Source organism: Clavelina lepadiformis, chromosome 2 (genome assembly GCF_947623445.1).
Source record: "Clavelina lepadiformis chromosome 2, kaClaLepa1.1, whole genome shotgun sequence".
NCBI classification, from domain to species: Eukaryota; Metazoa; Chordata; class Ascidiacea; order Aplousobranchia; family Clavelinidae; genus Clavelina; species Clavelina lepadiformis.
Genome location: NC_135241.1, coordinates 3,454,988 through 3,471,611, shown reverse-complemented (window position 1 = coordinate 3,471,611; position 16,624 = coordinate 3,454,988). Strand labels below are relative to the sequence as shown.

The following is a 16,624-nucleotide window of genomic DNA, read 5'->3' as shown; positions in this document are numbered from 1 at the left end:
TAGAAACCGTGATGGGGAATTAGGTACCAGGACTACAAGGCAGACGATGGATACGAAAAGGACTTTCTCCCAATGATAATAGCGTAGTCGCAACTTGTATTTCCTTTTCTATAGGCTACCATGGGTACTTCATACGTCACCAAAATTTTCCTATAAATGTTTTGCACCAAATTAGTCAGTGGTGGAATGCATTTGTTTGTAATATGAATAGCAGCTAAAGTTTAATACAAAGTTTGATAAACGAAAAGTATTAAACTTAACAAAGGACAAACGAAATTCAACTTGTTGTAGTCTGCGCACTGGGCTGCTGTCTTCTTTATTTGTCAAATAGACATGCTCGATAAAGTATAACTACAAGTTTGCTTCAGTAATGTCAATAAGAATAAAGTTCTGTGTGCGCTGACAACACTTGTGAGCGGGTTGAATACACTTTGACGTGTGCTATACAGTTATTGTAAAATTTACTCGCAGGAAATTGTGAGTTGTTTCTTTAAATTTATGAATGAGTATATTTTGGAGTTGATTGAAATAAACTACACTTTTGGAGTAAATTGGCTGAACGAGTACGACTTTGTCTAACATTTTCTTTACCTGAAGGTGTTCTGTTTAAATTGTAGATTTTAAAAGCAACTGGTAGTTTTAGGCCAGCAAAACAAAAGTTTGTTTTTGTGTGTTGCGCCGACCTTATTGACCTTATTGATAGCGTATTAGTTGACAAACATCTCAATTTGTGGCACTGATTATGTGAGTTTAAATTGCAAAGATTTTTTGTATGTTGTATGTTTATGATTAACTTTATACGTAGAAACTTGTCTGCAGTCGCCTGGAAAATGATTTGGTTGTGGTTTTGCGCGCCAATTTGGGAAACTCGGCCGTGCCACAACACGCCATTGCTTGACCCCAATACGACAAAGTTGACTGTACTCGTGGTTATATAAAAGAGGCTTTTGGTAATTTGCAAACTCAGACTGCGGCTACGCGGCACGTTCTTGCCCTAAACTGGTGTAAACGGGTTAGTGCAGTCCAAAGTAACGGACAGGCTCGATCGTAAAACATAAAATCAAATATTTAGTGAAGATTATTGCTTAATAAGAATGCAGGTTTGCCCAAGAGACGTCTTTACGATTTCCAGAGTTGTGTGGATGCAAATGTTTGATTTTAATAAGTTTGAAGACCAGGTAGAGCAATTAATTCAAATTGGATTCAAAATAAATACACCGAATACTTATAAATAATAACTTAAATACACCCCCTTATGCCTGCAAGGCACAGTTACTGACTCAGGATAAATCAACGAAGAGCATTCCACAAACAGTTATCTGTTGGTGCGTAATCTTTTCTTTACGAGTGCAGCTGCCTAAATCTAAGTGGAACTTCAACAGTATTGCTATTCTCGAAGTGCCGCACTAAGTACACAAAGTACTCGAATGCAGCTCGGATGGTAAACAGGCTTTAGCAGAACGCTAATAAAGTCGGTACTTTCAGACTGAACTTACAGTTAGTTTGTTGTGGCCCCGTTCGCTGCAAAATGTCGCGATTGAGGAAGAGTATCACATTCTTGTTTAAGGACCTCTTTGACAATCGTTTTAGCGTATAGGAAAGTAATTTATCAGAGTTAAGTCACATCACTGCTGAGGTGTAATTGCTAAACAAGGGGCTATGTCTTCCGATGAACCTGCGACTCTTAGCGCGGCCGATTACGCAGTTTTTGGCGTAACACTCGGCATCTCCGCTTTGATCGGGATCTTCTACGCGATCAAGGATCGACGTCAGCAGAATGGAACGGAAGGATACTTGATGGGCGGCAGGTAATTGATTAGTTTACCGCTTTTAGCTCTTTATTGACTTATTTGAGTTAATGAAACGTAACATGTCATTGCCAAGCTTGTCAAGAACCTGAAATGCTATGTGCCAGGGCTTGCTGCAAATTAATTTTGTGCTGGTTTTAGAATATCTAAGAAACATACGTTTAAAACTTGTTGTCATGTTGTACATTGTACAGTATTAGTCCACCGCTTTACTGATCTTGTAAGATGACATTTGTATTTGATAAGCACTTTTAAGTCGCAAAATTAACGCAATTAGATCTACTTTCGTATCGTTTTAACACTTGTTCCAACTTTCACCAGGAGCATGGGCATGGTGCCGATTTCCCTTTCCCTTTCTGTCAGCTTCATGTCCGCCATCACTGTGCTGGGCGCCCCGGCCGAAGTGTACTTGTACGGGACAATGTACTGGTGGTGAGTGCAAATAATTCACAATGGATTATTGACAACGTAGTAGCAAAAATGATTGCTGTATAGGTATAGTGTGCCATGGAGAATGTGGTTTTTTGCTTTGAAACATTTTTAATGATTGTTTCCTTTTTTATACCAAAGGTTTTTGTTAGCCATGTTCTTTGTAGCTGTGATAACAGCAGAGATCTTTATACCAGTTTTCTACAATATAGGCATTTCAAGCACTTATGAAGTAAGTGAAATTGCACTTGTATATACGATCATATGTATAAGGCGTTATATACCGGCGTGAAGCTTTCCATGGTGCTGCTGATTACTTATTATAACCTATTTGAAATGTCTTAGTATCTATACTTAAAAATAATTTAATGAAAATGTAACTATGTCAGTATGTAGCATGTAATCAACTTCATTCGCCAAAAAGTAAACGAATAAGAAAGTATATGACAGGTCACCAAATTCATGTTTTGAATAACTGAATAAGTAACCCAAGAGCCAACAACTAGCTTCATGCCAGTAGGCGTCCTTCAGTATTTCTAACGTTGTAAAATCCGACCTTCCTATAGCGCGAGTGGGTTGCATACAGTTAAAATTCTGGGCGTAGTTAATAAATGATTAATTGTGCAGTATCTGGAAAAAAGATTCAATCGTCCTGTCCGAATTCTTGCAACTCTCACATTTATCGTTGAGAATATTCTATACATCGGCATTGTTATCTACGCACCATCATTAGCGCTTAACGCAGGTAAATATGATACAAAATATTTCTCGAGTTTTATTGTCAAGTGTCTCGTCCGATGATTGTCTCCACTAGGGGAGATACTTTTGTCATGTAAAATAACGGTCACCGAAAATTTTGCCTGCGTGACTTTCGGCAGGAAAAGTTTAGCCGAATTCGGTAAATTTGAGCAAAATATTTTCAAGATTTGTTCGCTTCAGGTAACCCACGTCAACAACCTTGTTTGACTTGACGTCATTGTAACCCAACATTTGGGTTTTACGCTTGAATGAAGTAGATACGCACGTGTCAAACGACCAGTAGCAAGTAATGTCACACAAACACTTTTGGCAAGTTTGCCTGGTACGCAACGTGCGGTTGCGGACTTATAGAGGAAACGTTATTGTAACTATTGCTTGAACTAATAGTTTTTTTGTTTCTTACGTCTTAGTAACTGGCTTCAGCCTTTGGGGAGCAGTTCTATCGACTGGCATTGTCTGCATATTCTACACAACATTGGTAAGTGTACTAAGTTGTAAACACTTCAAGCCGACTCCAAAAATACAGCTGTCATAAATTCACGTTGAAGTAACATACGTGGTTATGTTGTCGTCGCAACCACGGTTTGCTCACTCGTGCGTGAAGAGCTGTTATTGACAATAATTATTCTTTGACCAACCGGCACTACAGCGCGTTTAAAAGAGGTTGTTTATCTTTGAAACGACAACAACAACAAATATTGTGCAAAAACAAATCTGTTATTGTGACGATGAAACATCACACTCAACTATTCCGATGAAATCATTGTACAACTTTTACAGCTGGAATTTGTTGTACGATTCGCTTTTTTCCGAACTTACCTTTCCAGTTTAAATACCGCATTTGTCACCAGCTCATTTTGAATACACAATACTAGGCTTTGTTCATGGCACAGCACGTAATGAGAAGTGCAAACGTTTAACGACCTATTGAAAACAATCCATCCAGGTCAACGGCCAAGGTCCCAGCAAAACATTAAAATCAACTCTATTGTGCCTTTAGGGTGGTCTCAAAGCTGTTGTATGGACTGACGTATTCCAAGCCATTGTGATGTTGATTGGCTTTCTTTCGGTGACCATCAAAGGAAGTATTGACGTCGGAGGATTTGGTAGAGCTTGGGAGATCGCCGAAGCAAATGGAAGAATTGACTTCGTCCAGTAAATGTTTTTTTTGTATCTATTTTATAACAAAATCCTTTTGTTTTAGGTTTTTAAATGTAGACACTATAACGTGTAAAGGGAGGTAATTTTACCGTGCATTTTCTTTCGAACAAATTTTAACAACTTACGATTCCTCAGTTTTGAAATGGATCCCCGATTTCGTCATACATTCTGGAGCGTTGTTGTTGGAGGAACCTTTTTATGGTTGGGGGTGTATGCTGTTAGCCAGTCGCAGGTGCAAAGATATCTCTCCTGCAAAACGGAAAAAGAAGCTAAAGGGTATGAAATTTACCGCATGTTATAAGCTTTTTCCTATTCTAAAATATAACCCAGCCTATTGGAGCAAGATTAATTAAGTTAACTGGGTTAAATCATTTTGTATTTGTTATGTGCAGAGCACTATATCTTAACTGGCTTGGCCTGGTGATAATAATCAGCTTGTCAATGATGAACGGAGTGATAATGTACGCTTATTTTGCCGATTGTGATCCGCTTTCTACTGGAAAAGTGACAAAATCGGACCAGGTATCCGAGAATTAGCCAGTTTTGCCCGTGTTGTAGTCTAATGTGTTTTCTGGAAAGTGATAAAACTGTTGATGGATTATTTATTGGTAGGAGAGCATCTATATAAGTATATATTTGTGCTAATGTCTCAATTTGCTGTAACAGCTACTGCCGTACCTGTCTTTGAACATTTTCAAAAACCAACAAGGTTTGACCGGAGTGGTCATGTCCTGTGTTTTCTCAGGGAGTTTGAGGTGAGTCATCAAAGTCATTATTTGATTTACTGCAAAGTCACATCTATTAATAGTGTCTCCATGTTAGCGTTGTTTGAAAGTTAGTTGTCTTTCACGCTCATTATTACGTAAAAATCCTTTATCGGTTGTTTCGCTGTACGCAGCTGTGATAATTGCGATCACACGACAATAGGCAGTTTTTCGGCAAATATTTATTAACGTTTTATGTCACAATGAACAAAGTAAGATCACATGACTTATATGCCTTTGTTCCGTCATTTTATAGTAAAAAGGGTTGCGCAAACTACGCTGTTTGAACCAAACTGTCACTTTAACATAATTTATAACATTAAATATTCCAAAAAATTTTACTAATTAAACTTATGTTATTTTTAGCACCGTTTCGTCAGGAATAAACGCCATGGCTTGCGTCACAATTGAAGACTTTATAAAACCGGTAACAAACTGGAGCGAGACAAAATACACCTGGGTGTCAAAAGGTAGGTCACAAATAAAAGGTGGTTTTACGGATACTCATAAGAGCTGTTTCACAAGCATTGGCAATGTTACAGGTTTTGTTGTCGTCTTTGGGGCTCTCTGCATTGGCATGGCTTATATAGCTTCACTTCTCGGAGGCGTTCTAGAGGCAGCTTTAAGCATTCTGGGCTTGGTTGGGGGTCCTCTAATTGGAGTGTTTACTCTTGGGCTGATATTTCCCTTCGCGAATTCTTTGGTGAGCCCAGTATGAGCGATCACTGCATGATCAAACATGAAAATAGTTGTAGGGATTCATACTTGAACTAAAGTAGCCGCTTAACTGGTCAGTTTTGCATTGCAGGGAGCTTTTGTTGGACTTCTCGCAGGCGTAGGAATGTCTAGCTGGGTGTACGTTGGAAGCAAGGCATATCCCCCTAGCAATTATTTCATAAGGGTATTGCCGTTGGATTCATCATGCTTAGACGAGGTAAGAAAAGTACGCACAGTTTAAGTAAAGTGAAGCGATAAGTGATAGTCTAATTACGTAGGAAAAAATCTTTACTAGATCTGAATTTATCTGAATGTGAATGTTGAGCGTTCTTATCAACCATCTTGCTTATGCTTTGCATACAGATGTCAGCAAACGCAACCCAGTCTATGTTAGCTACTACAATAGGGACCACCGTTCAACCTCCCCCGGAATATCCTGCCATTGCAGATCTCTACGCGGTGTCCTACTCTTACTACAGTTGCATTGGATTTGGTGCCACTGTGGTCATCGGTTTGCTCATAAGCATTATGAGCTGTAAGCAATTGGCGACCTAGTTTGACTTGAGAAAATAGAGACTTAGGGATGATGGACAATAAACACTCAGAATTGTTATAAACCCTTGCAGGTGGTTGGAGGGACCGCAAGAAGGTAGATCCGGAACTAGTTCACTCGCTCTTTGATCACTGGATTTTCTCCTGGCTCCCGGAGCGCTTTTTGGAGTTTATGCGGTGCGGTGTCGATTCCAAGGAGAGCAGCTTTTACAGAGATGAAACGAAAAGGACGGAGAAAATTGAAATTAACGCGGTGAATTTGCAACCTTTGCTAACCGGCTGAAAGCAGTAGCCTAATCATTATCTAATCAAACTCTTGTAATCAAGTATAATTAAAGTTTAAATCAATGAATAAAAACCTCTGAGAAATCACTCTTCTGCCTGCTTCAGCTTCTTTGCCAGTGTTATTACACGAAGTACTCCCCCTGATTTATCTTTCAAGCTTTTTGAATGACGTTTCCTATTAGGTGTCATGCTAACAAGTTACAGTATTGTTAAAGTATCGCAAAGAAAAAGAATAAACACATAGCAAACACGCCAAGGAGATAAAGAAAAAGTTTTACCAAAATGCTGATGTACCGACCGAAAATACGTACAGCTACAAGAAAAGGCCAACCTGTGTAAAAGTGGAAAAACTACAACTTCTTCTATTTCCTAACATCAAATAAAAACGTCTTTAACTCGCAACAACACTACATGCTAAAACAAAATTTGTCTCCAATAGGCTCAACTCAACAAAAAAGTCCATGCAATGGAAAAGGGTTACTTAAAAAAGAATTAATACGTTGCCTTATAAGCTATGGAAACTGAGTATAAACGAAAATAAAAAATTTGCTGTGAAAATTAACTGTTGTTGCTTTTGTGGCAGATTGACTTCGATCATAAACTCCCTGGATTGTCAATGACCCACTACAATGGAGCAATCGATGAAAAAGAGTTGAATGATGAAATATCAGTTAGCTTGGCTTCAGAAGATATTACCAGCAAATTATAAATGCACATTTTGCAAACGTGCTGCTTTGTACAAAGCAAAAGCTTTCTTTAGAACCCTTTTTCACCTTCATCGCGTTTTACTTTTTCTTCAATTATTATTTAAGAGATTCATTTGAAACTGTATTTTAATGATTTATTGCTTCACACTTTTTGTGGTGTTTGTTTTTTCACGCACTGTCCTTGTCCCTTATACGCCTATTCTGTATAGAGAAAATATTGTCATGTCACATCTTTGAAACAATCCATTTATCATAAATTTCAATGTGGTTTAAAAGCATTTCTAAGCAAATAATAATAGAATATTTGAAAATAAAAACACAACAAACTTCAAGCCTAAACTATATTTACTAATTTAATATAGGCCTAACGTTGTTGTAAACAACCACGCGTTGGCGAAATTGAATGCGTCAGTTTTACACGTCAGACATTTGTTATGGGTGGTTGTGTTTTTAAGCATTATGTATTGGAAACAGAAAGTTATACATTCTAGACTAGAAAGTAATTGGATCAATTTATTCTCATTTACCTGGACATCTGTAAAAACTTGGATATTAATCATATCAGGCCGTAGAACTAACCATCAATTAAACTCAAGTTGTTTCATTGCGTTGACATACCGGCAACTATGAAAAGCTTTATAACATGAAACAACGGACATACAGTACATGTAGATGTCCAATAAAAATGCATGCAGGTGAACTCGATAATCGCAGGGATCCAACGGTATATTGAATTATAGGTAAAGTGGTGAGAATCAGTAAGTGGTGCAGAGAGCGCAGACTTAAAATAAAATAAATACCTATACAATTTTTCCTACTGTATTTTGAAGCAACAATAAACTGATCATAACATATCGCACGAAGAGACGAGCAGGTTTGAATAACTCTTGTTAGTCATTTGACAGTTTTTTTTATCAGGTGATGATACAGTAAAAGGGTTGATTTTGGAAAGCTGGCGTTTCGTTTGCGCTATAGCTCGTTAAACCGTTATCTAAAAAATAGTGCAGGGAACAAAAAAATGTGCTCAAGTGCACCCCAGACCAATGTAAAGTAGCTCTTCAAAAAGTCGTTTCAGCAAGCTTCGTAAACTTGTTGAACGCTTGTTTTTATAAGTTTACATTATTTGATGAATGACTGATGGCATAACGCAATTTTCATTAAACAAGTGTCGCCTGTTTAAGCGCCAAACATGCTGTGGCCTTAGCCCGACCCTAAGTCTGGTCGGAAACTGCATTTCTAGAGTTGGCTTTCAGTAATTTTCATGATTGCAAGCACCAAAGGCCTAGCACATGTTGCAATACATTGTTTTATATCACAGTTTTCAATTACTATTATTGACACTGAAGTATGGCTGATTAAAAACATTTATCTTGATTGAATAGCGTGGATATTCTTTAAGAGATGATATAGGATTATAGGCCATAAGATATAGGGTTAGATTGAAATTAGCATTTGTTGAGTACGATTTGCTTTATACACTTGTGAAACTTTATATACGTGTCTTATGGTATTCAATAATTTATTTTATACAACAGACAGAATATGTTACAGGTTGGCTATTTTTGCATAACTTACAAGGATTTGAAATTGATCCCATCATGGAATACAGCTCTCATTTACAATGTAGGGCCTACAATTGGAGTCTGCGGTAGAGTAATTTGGCTGAGCAATCCAGCACAGTAAACAAAAGTATGGGACGTAAAGGTACCGAGGTGAACACTTTTTTGTTTGTTCGATAAACAATGTTTTTTCGAAGAGCATTGTTCGGTCAATACCTTTGTGACAAAATTGCATTATTTAAAAATGTCGCCCGCCCCAAAACCAGCACAATACAGTATGAGACTAGATTAATTACAATACTATACTTGTTTAAGTTTTTCTTATGACGCAGCAATTGATGTTTATCCATGAACAATTAATTTTATTATCCTTCCTATGAACCAATTGTTGCATTTTTACTTAACTGCAATTATGGGGTTTATGTCATCCGCACTTCACCATACAACAAACCAACTTGTACATTAAAGTCAATCGGCCCTGGATATTCTACCAGCGAAAGCGCATTTTACCATTGTCAAGGTTAGTTATTCATTTGTAGTCTAATAACTCAAATTATAATTATTAATTGCCGAATTTGTTTGTATTTCAGTAATGCTTTCTTATATTTACTGTATCTTTGCATTCGTTTTTACTTTTATAAGAAACTATGTAACACCTAAGCTGTACGCAGAAAAGTGTGCAGGTGGATTTTTTTATGGTAATTTGAGACACTCTAATATCGGGCTAACAAAAATTTTAAAACTTTGCTTGTTTAGACTTGCTTTTTCTTTTGTTTTGTGGTGGTTTTAAATGCGACCGACATGAGTTACTGGTTTTTGTTCGAAGTTTTGTTACTAACTAATTACCTTTTTCATTTTCCTTTTCCTTTGCCAAATGCCTTAGTCGACGAAAAGTCAGTGAACTTTCGTTCAAAGGAAGCGTCATGTTTTGATAAATTAAAAGCTTCCGCCAGAAACATTTATGGTATGGTAGTATGATAACTGTGCTGAAACTTGATGAACAAAAAGTTGACTTATACAGTACCGTTCACTGAAATGTGGCACACTAATATTTTTTTCTAAAAATTGTGTGTATCAAATGTTTGATGTGGAGCCCCCGGTAATTCTTTGTAGAGTGCGGGTAATTATAGCGGGCCATGATCAAGCACCTGCCTTGTAGGAAATTTTACTTAAAGATACTGGAACACCAATTTTGCTTAATGTGACATCTTTATATTTACGAACACAAAACAAGAACGTCATAATTGGAAACGTGCGTTTTCTAATAAGAATGGCTTTGAAGATGACAATCATAAGCGAAATACAGTTATTTTTATTTATAGCCTACGACACCATAGCTCGTACACATTATTTAGTTTGGTTGTTTTCATTTACCATCCAGTTTTAGAAGCTCTCAGTCCAATGCAAAAGAAATACAGCAATGTTTCTGCGTCATGTAATCGCAGTATTGAAGAAAACTTAAAGAAAATCCAGGAAATGAAAGAAAAAATAAAACTTCAAGGTTGGAACTGTTCTCAAATGTAAAGTTTTGTAAAAGTAATTGAACAACACATGATTAAATACAGTATACTACATCGCCAGCTCAAACAACTAATTACTCACGGACTTTTCGATAACATTTATTTTAAGTTCCATGACAAGTCAATCCCAAACAGCTTGGTCAATTACAACGTGGGTCTTACAAAAATATTGAATTGATCGGAGTCAAATAGATTGACTGAAACTAAGTTGTGAAAAAATAAGCTGGTCGTTTGTTGTAAACTTCTAACTTAAGACAATTTTTCTTATAAACATAGAAAGATGCAAAGAAACTTTAATGTCCGAAACTAAAGCTACAGTCAAGGAGAATGAGGAAGTTATTTTAAAAATGCGCCTGGAAAATAAATCTCTACGAAACAATCTGATACCAGTTATGTGTGAAGACAATGCAGCTATCAATCGTTTATTTGCAAGTCGGCATAAGTCTAAGAGCCTGCTATTTAGGAAGAAAGATGTAGAGGTAAAAACGTCTTTTCTATAAAAACTGTATAAACTTCATTTATGAAGAAGGCATTCTCTGTCCTAAAAATTGACTTATTTTTATTCTTATATGAAATTGTATAAGAAAATTTTATGTTTGTTGCCGTTTGCTTTGAAATAATTCTGTGAGAGATTATATATCTATATGTTAATTACGGTATTGTTATTTGCAATTTTTTTTAAGTTATTTGAAAAATTTGGCAGCGTTTTGCGATCAAACTTCATTTTGTAAAAACGAGACTAAATTTCTGGCTTTGACCGCACGCCTCTCTCCATAAAATTTATAGCCACCCACAAGCATATATCAAATATATCACACCATAACCAAAAAAATACAAATTTACAAACAATTTATAAATAACAAGTAAAAACAGAAAAATAAAGGTTGCCAATGTTCACGTTTCAGACAGTTAATCGTGAAACTGATGTTGTGGTTTGCGGACTAAAAACAAATTTAAACAAACTGCAATACATTAAGAAGGAAAGATGTTCTACATTGGATGCTTTGCAAAAAAAATTTCTTTCTCGGCCTGAAAGGGATTTTTCAAGTTCCATTTTTAGCGTAAGTTAAGAGTTTTATTAGATACCGTTTAGACTAATTAGTTCATATTATGGTAATGGATTTAAATAGTCAAAGGAATTTGTTATTGTATATATATAATAAGCTTAGGAGATTATCTGAAAATTTATCAAAATTTTTACTTAACATTTTTACGAAAAATGAAATTGTTGGTATATTTCATTTTATTTACGTGAAACCTGTCTTTGTGAGTTTATTGAAGCTCACCGTGGAGCTATTAAAACTATTAAAACTATACAATTTTATTAAAAGTATACATATCATACAGAAAAAAAGGCAGGTGGAAAATTCTTTGGACAAGGTGAAGTTAAAAAAAGTTACGGCACAAAATATCCGAGACGTGTACCTGACGATCAAAAGAAATTTGGAGGTTTGTTAGCTAAAAAAAATGTAAAAATGTAAAAAATAAAATGCAAAAAAGTACCGTAACGTGAAAAGTACGAGGATTAATTTTGAAAATACCTTCTTAAAACTTTAATACAAAATTGTATAACTAACTACAGTACTACACTACTATAATTTTTATACAACTATAACTATATATATTTAACATTTAACAACTACATTTATAACTACACTACTATAACTTTTACTACGTTATATTCTTCAATGCAATATTTTGTAATGATGCAACAATGCAAATACTGGAGTTTGACAAATAACTTTACAGCTTTCGTTTTAAGGGATATTTGTAATTTGATCACATACCCGTGGGACTCTAACCTTCTCATTGAACGTTGTAAATAACCATTATGTTTAAGCGAATCACATTATAAAGGCTAGATTTTAACCTAATTGCTTTTATTAAAACTTAGCATATACGAAGCATTATACCAGCACGAATCGAATAATATTAAAGAAATCTTATATTGTAAAAGCTGGTTAAAATTTTTGCATTCACTTATACGGTCAGAGTTTCTATTTAAGGACGAAATACAAAACTTGCCGTACGAGCTGGACAAGTTGGAAAAAGAAAAAATAAACCTGAAACAAGAAGCTTCCACTTTAAGTGCCTTCCATAGAAATGTTTCAAAAGAGGCAGAAGAAACAATGGTGTGTACACGGTTAATTGGTTCAAGAAATTGGGTTGAATGATGGTTTCAATCTTGTTTATGTATTATATAGATCATTGTGATTGTTTTACCGATCGAAAACGTCTCAAAACGTTTTTGATAAGGACAAGAAGCGCATAAAATTGGAGCAATTAACTTATCATAAAAATATCCTACAGTTACTGCGTATTTTTACAAGCTAACGTTAATTCATAAGCACATGCTGCTTGTTCATAAGCACTATCGAAAGTTTCATTACCCGATACCAGATAACTTTTACCAGTCTCTTAATTTAGACCGGCTAAATGCATAGCTTTGAAAGAGATCCGTAATACCATCTGATAAAACGCAAATGACTGAAAATTGATCAGCTGCCGGTGCGGAAAAAAGTTAGTATTGATTGTTTCGCCATTTTTTGTAGAAGAAAAAGCACAACCTTGAAAGTCAAGTGCGAAGCTCTCGAAAGCAACGAAATGCTTCACTTCGTCAGCTGCGTAAAAAAGTGAAGGACATGGAAAAAGCTATAGAAGAACAGTACACAAAGATACATCAGCACAACTACTCTCTTCAAAAGAAAAGTGAGTTGCCTGTCGCCTTTGCTCTACGTTCAGGTCAAACTATGCCTAACTTCTGTTTCATGTTTTGATACTGGACAGTAATACGTAATCGTCACGACAAACTGAAATTCTTTAGACTTATTATAGGTTGTTCACTAGGCCTATATTAGGTGCAGCCAGTTATGAAATTCAAATTTTAATAAAAATTGTTTTGCTAAAAGATTAAATCTTACAGTCATTGTTTGTTACATTTTCGATGTCTTATAAATTTCCTTACGAGCTCTTATTGCAAATTATAGTCAAACGAATTGATAGCGATGAAATTTTACGCCTAATGGAAAAACAAGAAAAGAGAGACGCAATTTTTGATAAGATCTCAGATTACAAAAATTTGAGTGATCTATTAGAAAGCACAACCGGAATCCCATTTTGCAATCGTGAAGTATGTGATGAAACTTTGTCATGAATTACTATACACCAGGTTCAGACCATCTCCTGCCTGTTTGATTTCGTCGTAACAAGCTATTAATATAACATAGAACATGATGAAGTGTCTTCGCAATCATTTCGACTTAGCCTGTGAGTTAGAAAATGAAACGAAGAAAAAAGTTTCCAAGCTGAACCGTCTGCGAGAAACACACAGTCAACTGCAAGCGCAACTTGACAAGATACTCTATGAACAGGAGCAATGGTATTAGGCATATCTGTATTAACATATCTGTATTACATAGAAACACTTGTATTCGAAATGTACCCGATGCAGCCCCCTACGGTTACTGATCAACCGTGTACCCAAGATGTCCACACAGTGGTAACTTATCCGCATAGCATTGTTAATAAATCTTTTATATTTTTAACAAATGAAGTGAGTGTTAAGGAAATAGCAAAGATTTGAAAATAACTTTTAAATGCAAAGGTCCAAGTTATAATGCAGTAAACATTAGGCAATTAGTAACCTCTTATACTTGAATTTTTCACAAAATTTTATCATTTGTTAATAACGGATAAAAACGGTTTATCGACAATTACAGGATGCAAAAGAAAATTGAAGAAACTGATACAAACTTAAAGCTAAAAGAAAACGAACTGCAGAAAGGAGTGAACAAAATTCATACTAAAAACCAGGTCGCAGAGGATGTACTCCTTTGCAGTTCTGTTCTCTTTTCACACTTAGCTCGATCCACTGTTAACATGGGAATTAGCATTCCAACCTCCGACGTTAAAGCTGAATCGGGTTTGTATGCTTTCATGTAATAATGATGGACTTGCTGTTTATAAGTCTGCGCATATGTATTTTATTAAGGTTTTTATGTTGAAGGCTGTTCTTTGTAAATGTTACACCAACGTTGTAACTCTGTTATAAGTAAATTACACCAATGTTGTAAAAATGCTATAAGTGTATGTAAGTATGTTAAACTAACGTTGTAAGCAGAGCTAGGCAACTGCTCTTGCTCAGGTCTGGCTAAATGGTATGCTTAACATTGCCTCGGTGTTGGTTGGTCTACTCAAAAGCAGCAATGTCAGGACAGAGCAAACCGTACATGCTGTTAAGTCATGTTGGTGATACTATAATTACAACACTTTAGCCTACAACAGACGCCAAAAGTGCTCTGTATATAATGTCCTAAAGAAACGTAGCTTCTTATATCAACATTCATTTAAATGGGTGAAGTTGTTGATAATATGGTATGGTTTGAATTTTAGAATTATGGAGATTATTTGCACGACTTAAATTTAGCGATAACCACTTGTCTTTCGAACTCTGATTCCCAAGCTAGCTTTTTCGTGCGGGTTCCGATAGACACAAAGCTCGGCGATAATTTGGAAATGTTCAATGCAGAGGGGCTAAACAGAAATAAATTTCTTAATAGCGCCTTGCCCAATAACATTATAACAGCAACATTGTTGGGTATCAACTCCGGGTAACATTATTGCGACGTCTGTGCCCAGACCCCTCTGCCGTCGCACGGATGAGCAATAGAGCTATATTATTAAAACACAGCTTCAGCATAACTTGGTCACAATGCAAGTGTTGACAGCAAAACCTTTTGTAATTGTTTTCAAGATTTAAAAACGATTTTCTTTACAGATGGCACGTGGGAGCAGTTTGAAGATGCAATGAAAGCGGTTGTAACTGTGTACGAAGCAGCAACGGAAAAACTTCGTAACACTAACATAGAAGCAGACGCCATTCTAAATATAACACTTACATGTGAAGTAAGCAAAATTATGCTTAATTTCTTGTAATTTTTAAAAAGCTCTTTGGATTAAGTAAGTATTTGAAGTAAGCAAAATTATGCTTAATATCAAGTTCCGAAAAGCTACTTAGAGGTCTGTATAGAAAACCTTGTATAGGTGTTAGGAATGAAACGAAAAGATGGCTAAATAATCACAATTACAAGCGGCGTAGTAAATAATAATTTATAGGGGTATGTTACACTTGGTTCGAAATCAGTTTGAACACGTAAACTGTGTATTTTATTACCTATAAAGAAATGTTTTTTTTTAGGATATATTGTTTTATTAGGGCCAATGCAATCTTTTCAACATGAACAATATCCGCGTTCCCGGCCGTCTCGAGCGCCGAATGTCTGAAGGTCAGTCTTTTGCATTGGACTTGCATTATAAGGCCAAGTATAAAGATACTTAAATCGTTTCATTGCTTTTCCTAAACAAATACTTTTCGTTTTTCAAAGTTTATTAAAGTGTAATATTAAATTAAATTAAAATAAATTAAATAATATTAAGTTTATTAAAGTGTGCTGTTTTTCTAAATATAGAAAAACTAACGCGCAGGCTAATTTAATTGTTAACCTAATTGTTCAATCTCCTAGATTTTGATAACTACAATGTTCCCAGCAATGACCAATACGTGTCGAGGGATATGATAAAATGCCAAGCTGAAATCAACCCCCGCCCTGCCGGAAAATGATTTCACTCTTATGAGCAAAACTGATTTACTAAATCGTTTTACACAAGTGAGCTGTGCAACGCCTGTGCTGAATTGCTTTAGCCGCAGATAATAAAACCTATGAAAAGCCTTGGATATAGTGATTCTATTAAAGATGCAACATTTTTGTGGCTGTTCTGGGAAGATTTAGTCACTCACGTCATAAAATTAGAAGCAATCAAACAAAAAATTAACCAACGGGTAGTTCGAAGAGAATTTTCCCAAACTGGATAGACCTACTTTCAAACAAGAAATTACAAAAAATAAGTTAAACCGAATCCCACGAACGTTATTGTTTCATCGTAAATCTCATATCTTTGCTTCTATGCTGGCTTGTTTTGAATGGACGGTCTTCCAACACTTTTGTTACCTACAAAAGCAGTAGGCCTACATGTCTTGCATCGAAGATGTAGTCTAGTGATACAATTACAAACAAGTCAAACCAAAACCACCCCTTTCAAAAAATTTCTTTACAATAGGCTCTCTAACATTTCAGCATGATTTGCGGCCTGCTATTTAAAAGCACTGTTTGATAAACACGTGTAACTGCGTCGTTGTGTGAAGCAATGAGTTTTGGTCTGAATCATCTGAACGGTGTTCAACGGTTCTTTCAACCAAATAACATTGTCCATTCTTGTTTAGAAAAATAGGCTGAAGTAAGCCAGAAATAACCTACAACTTCGAAATGTTCTACCTAAAGTAAACAAATCACCAAGAGAATAGGC

At 35.8% G+C, this 16,624-nt stretch overlaps 2 protein-coding genes across 2 annotated transcripts; both read left to right on the top strand.

Moving 5' to 3' along the window:
- Positions 1–1,564: 1,564 nt before the first annotated feature.
- On the top strand, positions 1,565–7,617 carry LOC143445769 (sodium-coupled monocarboxylate transporter 1-like). The gene is made up of 15 exons (XM_076945083.1): positions 1,565–1,808; positions 2,130–2,240; positions 2,379–2,469; positions 2,865–2,982; positions 3,407–3,474; positions 3,997–4,151; positions 4,293–4,433; positions 4,550–4,679; positions 4,824–4,912; positions 5,288–5,391; positions 5,464–5,624; positions 5,730–5,855; positions 6,002–6,173; positions 6,265–6,443; positions 7,059–7,617. Exons 1-15 carry the CDS (start codon positions 1,660–1,662, stop codon positions 7,182–7,184), a joined length of 1,920 nt encoding a protein of 639 aa, XP_076801198.1. The 5' UTR covers positions 1,565–1,659; the 3' UTR covers positions 7,185–7,617.
- A 1,499-nt stretch (positions 7,618–9,116) lies between these two features.
- On the top strand, positions 9,117–15,986 carry LOC143445771 (uncharacterized). The gene is made up of 13 exons (XM_076945085.1): positions 9,117–9,261; positions 10,123–10,242; positions 10,538–10,740; positions 11,167–11,322; positions 11,609–11,710; positions 12,268–12,393; positions 12,814–12,970; positions 13,249–13,391; positions 13,489–13,640; positions 13,981–14,183; positions 15,039–15,166; positions 15,477–15,546; positions 15,784–15,986. Exons 2-13 carry the CDS (start codon positions 10,143–10,145, stop codon positions 15,879–15,881), a joined length of 1,638 nt encoding a protein of 545 aa, XP_076801200.1. The 5' UTR covers positions 9,117–9,261; positions 10,123–10,142; the 3' UTR covers positions 15,882–15,986.
- Positions 15,987–16,624: the final 638 nt, after the last annotated feature.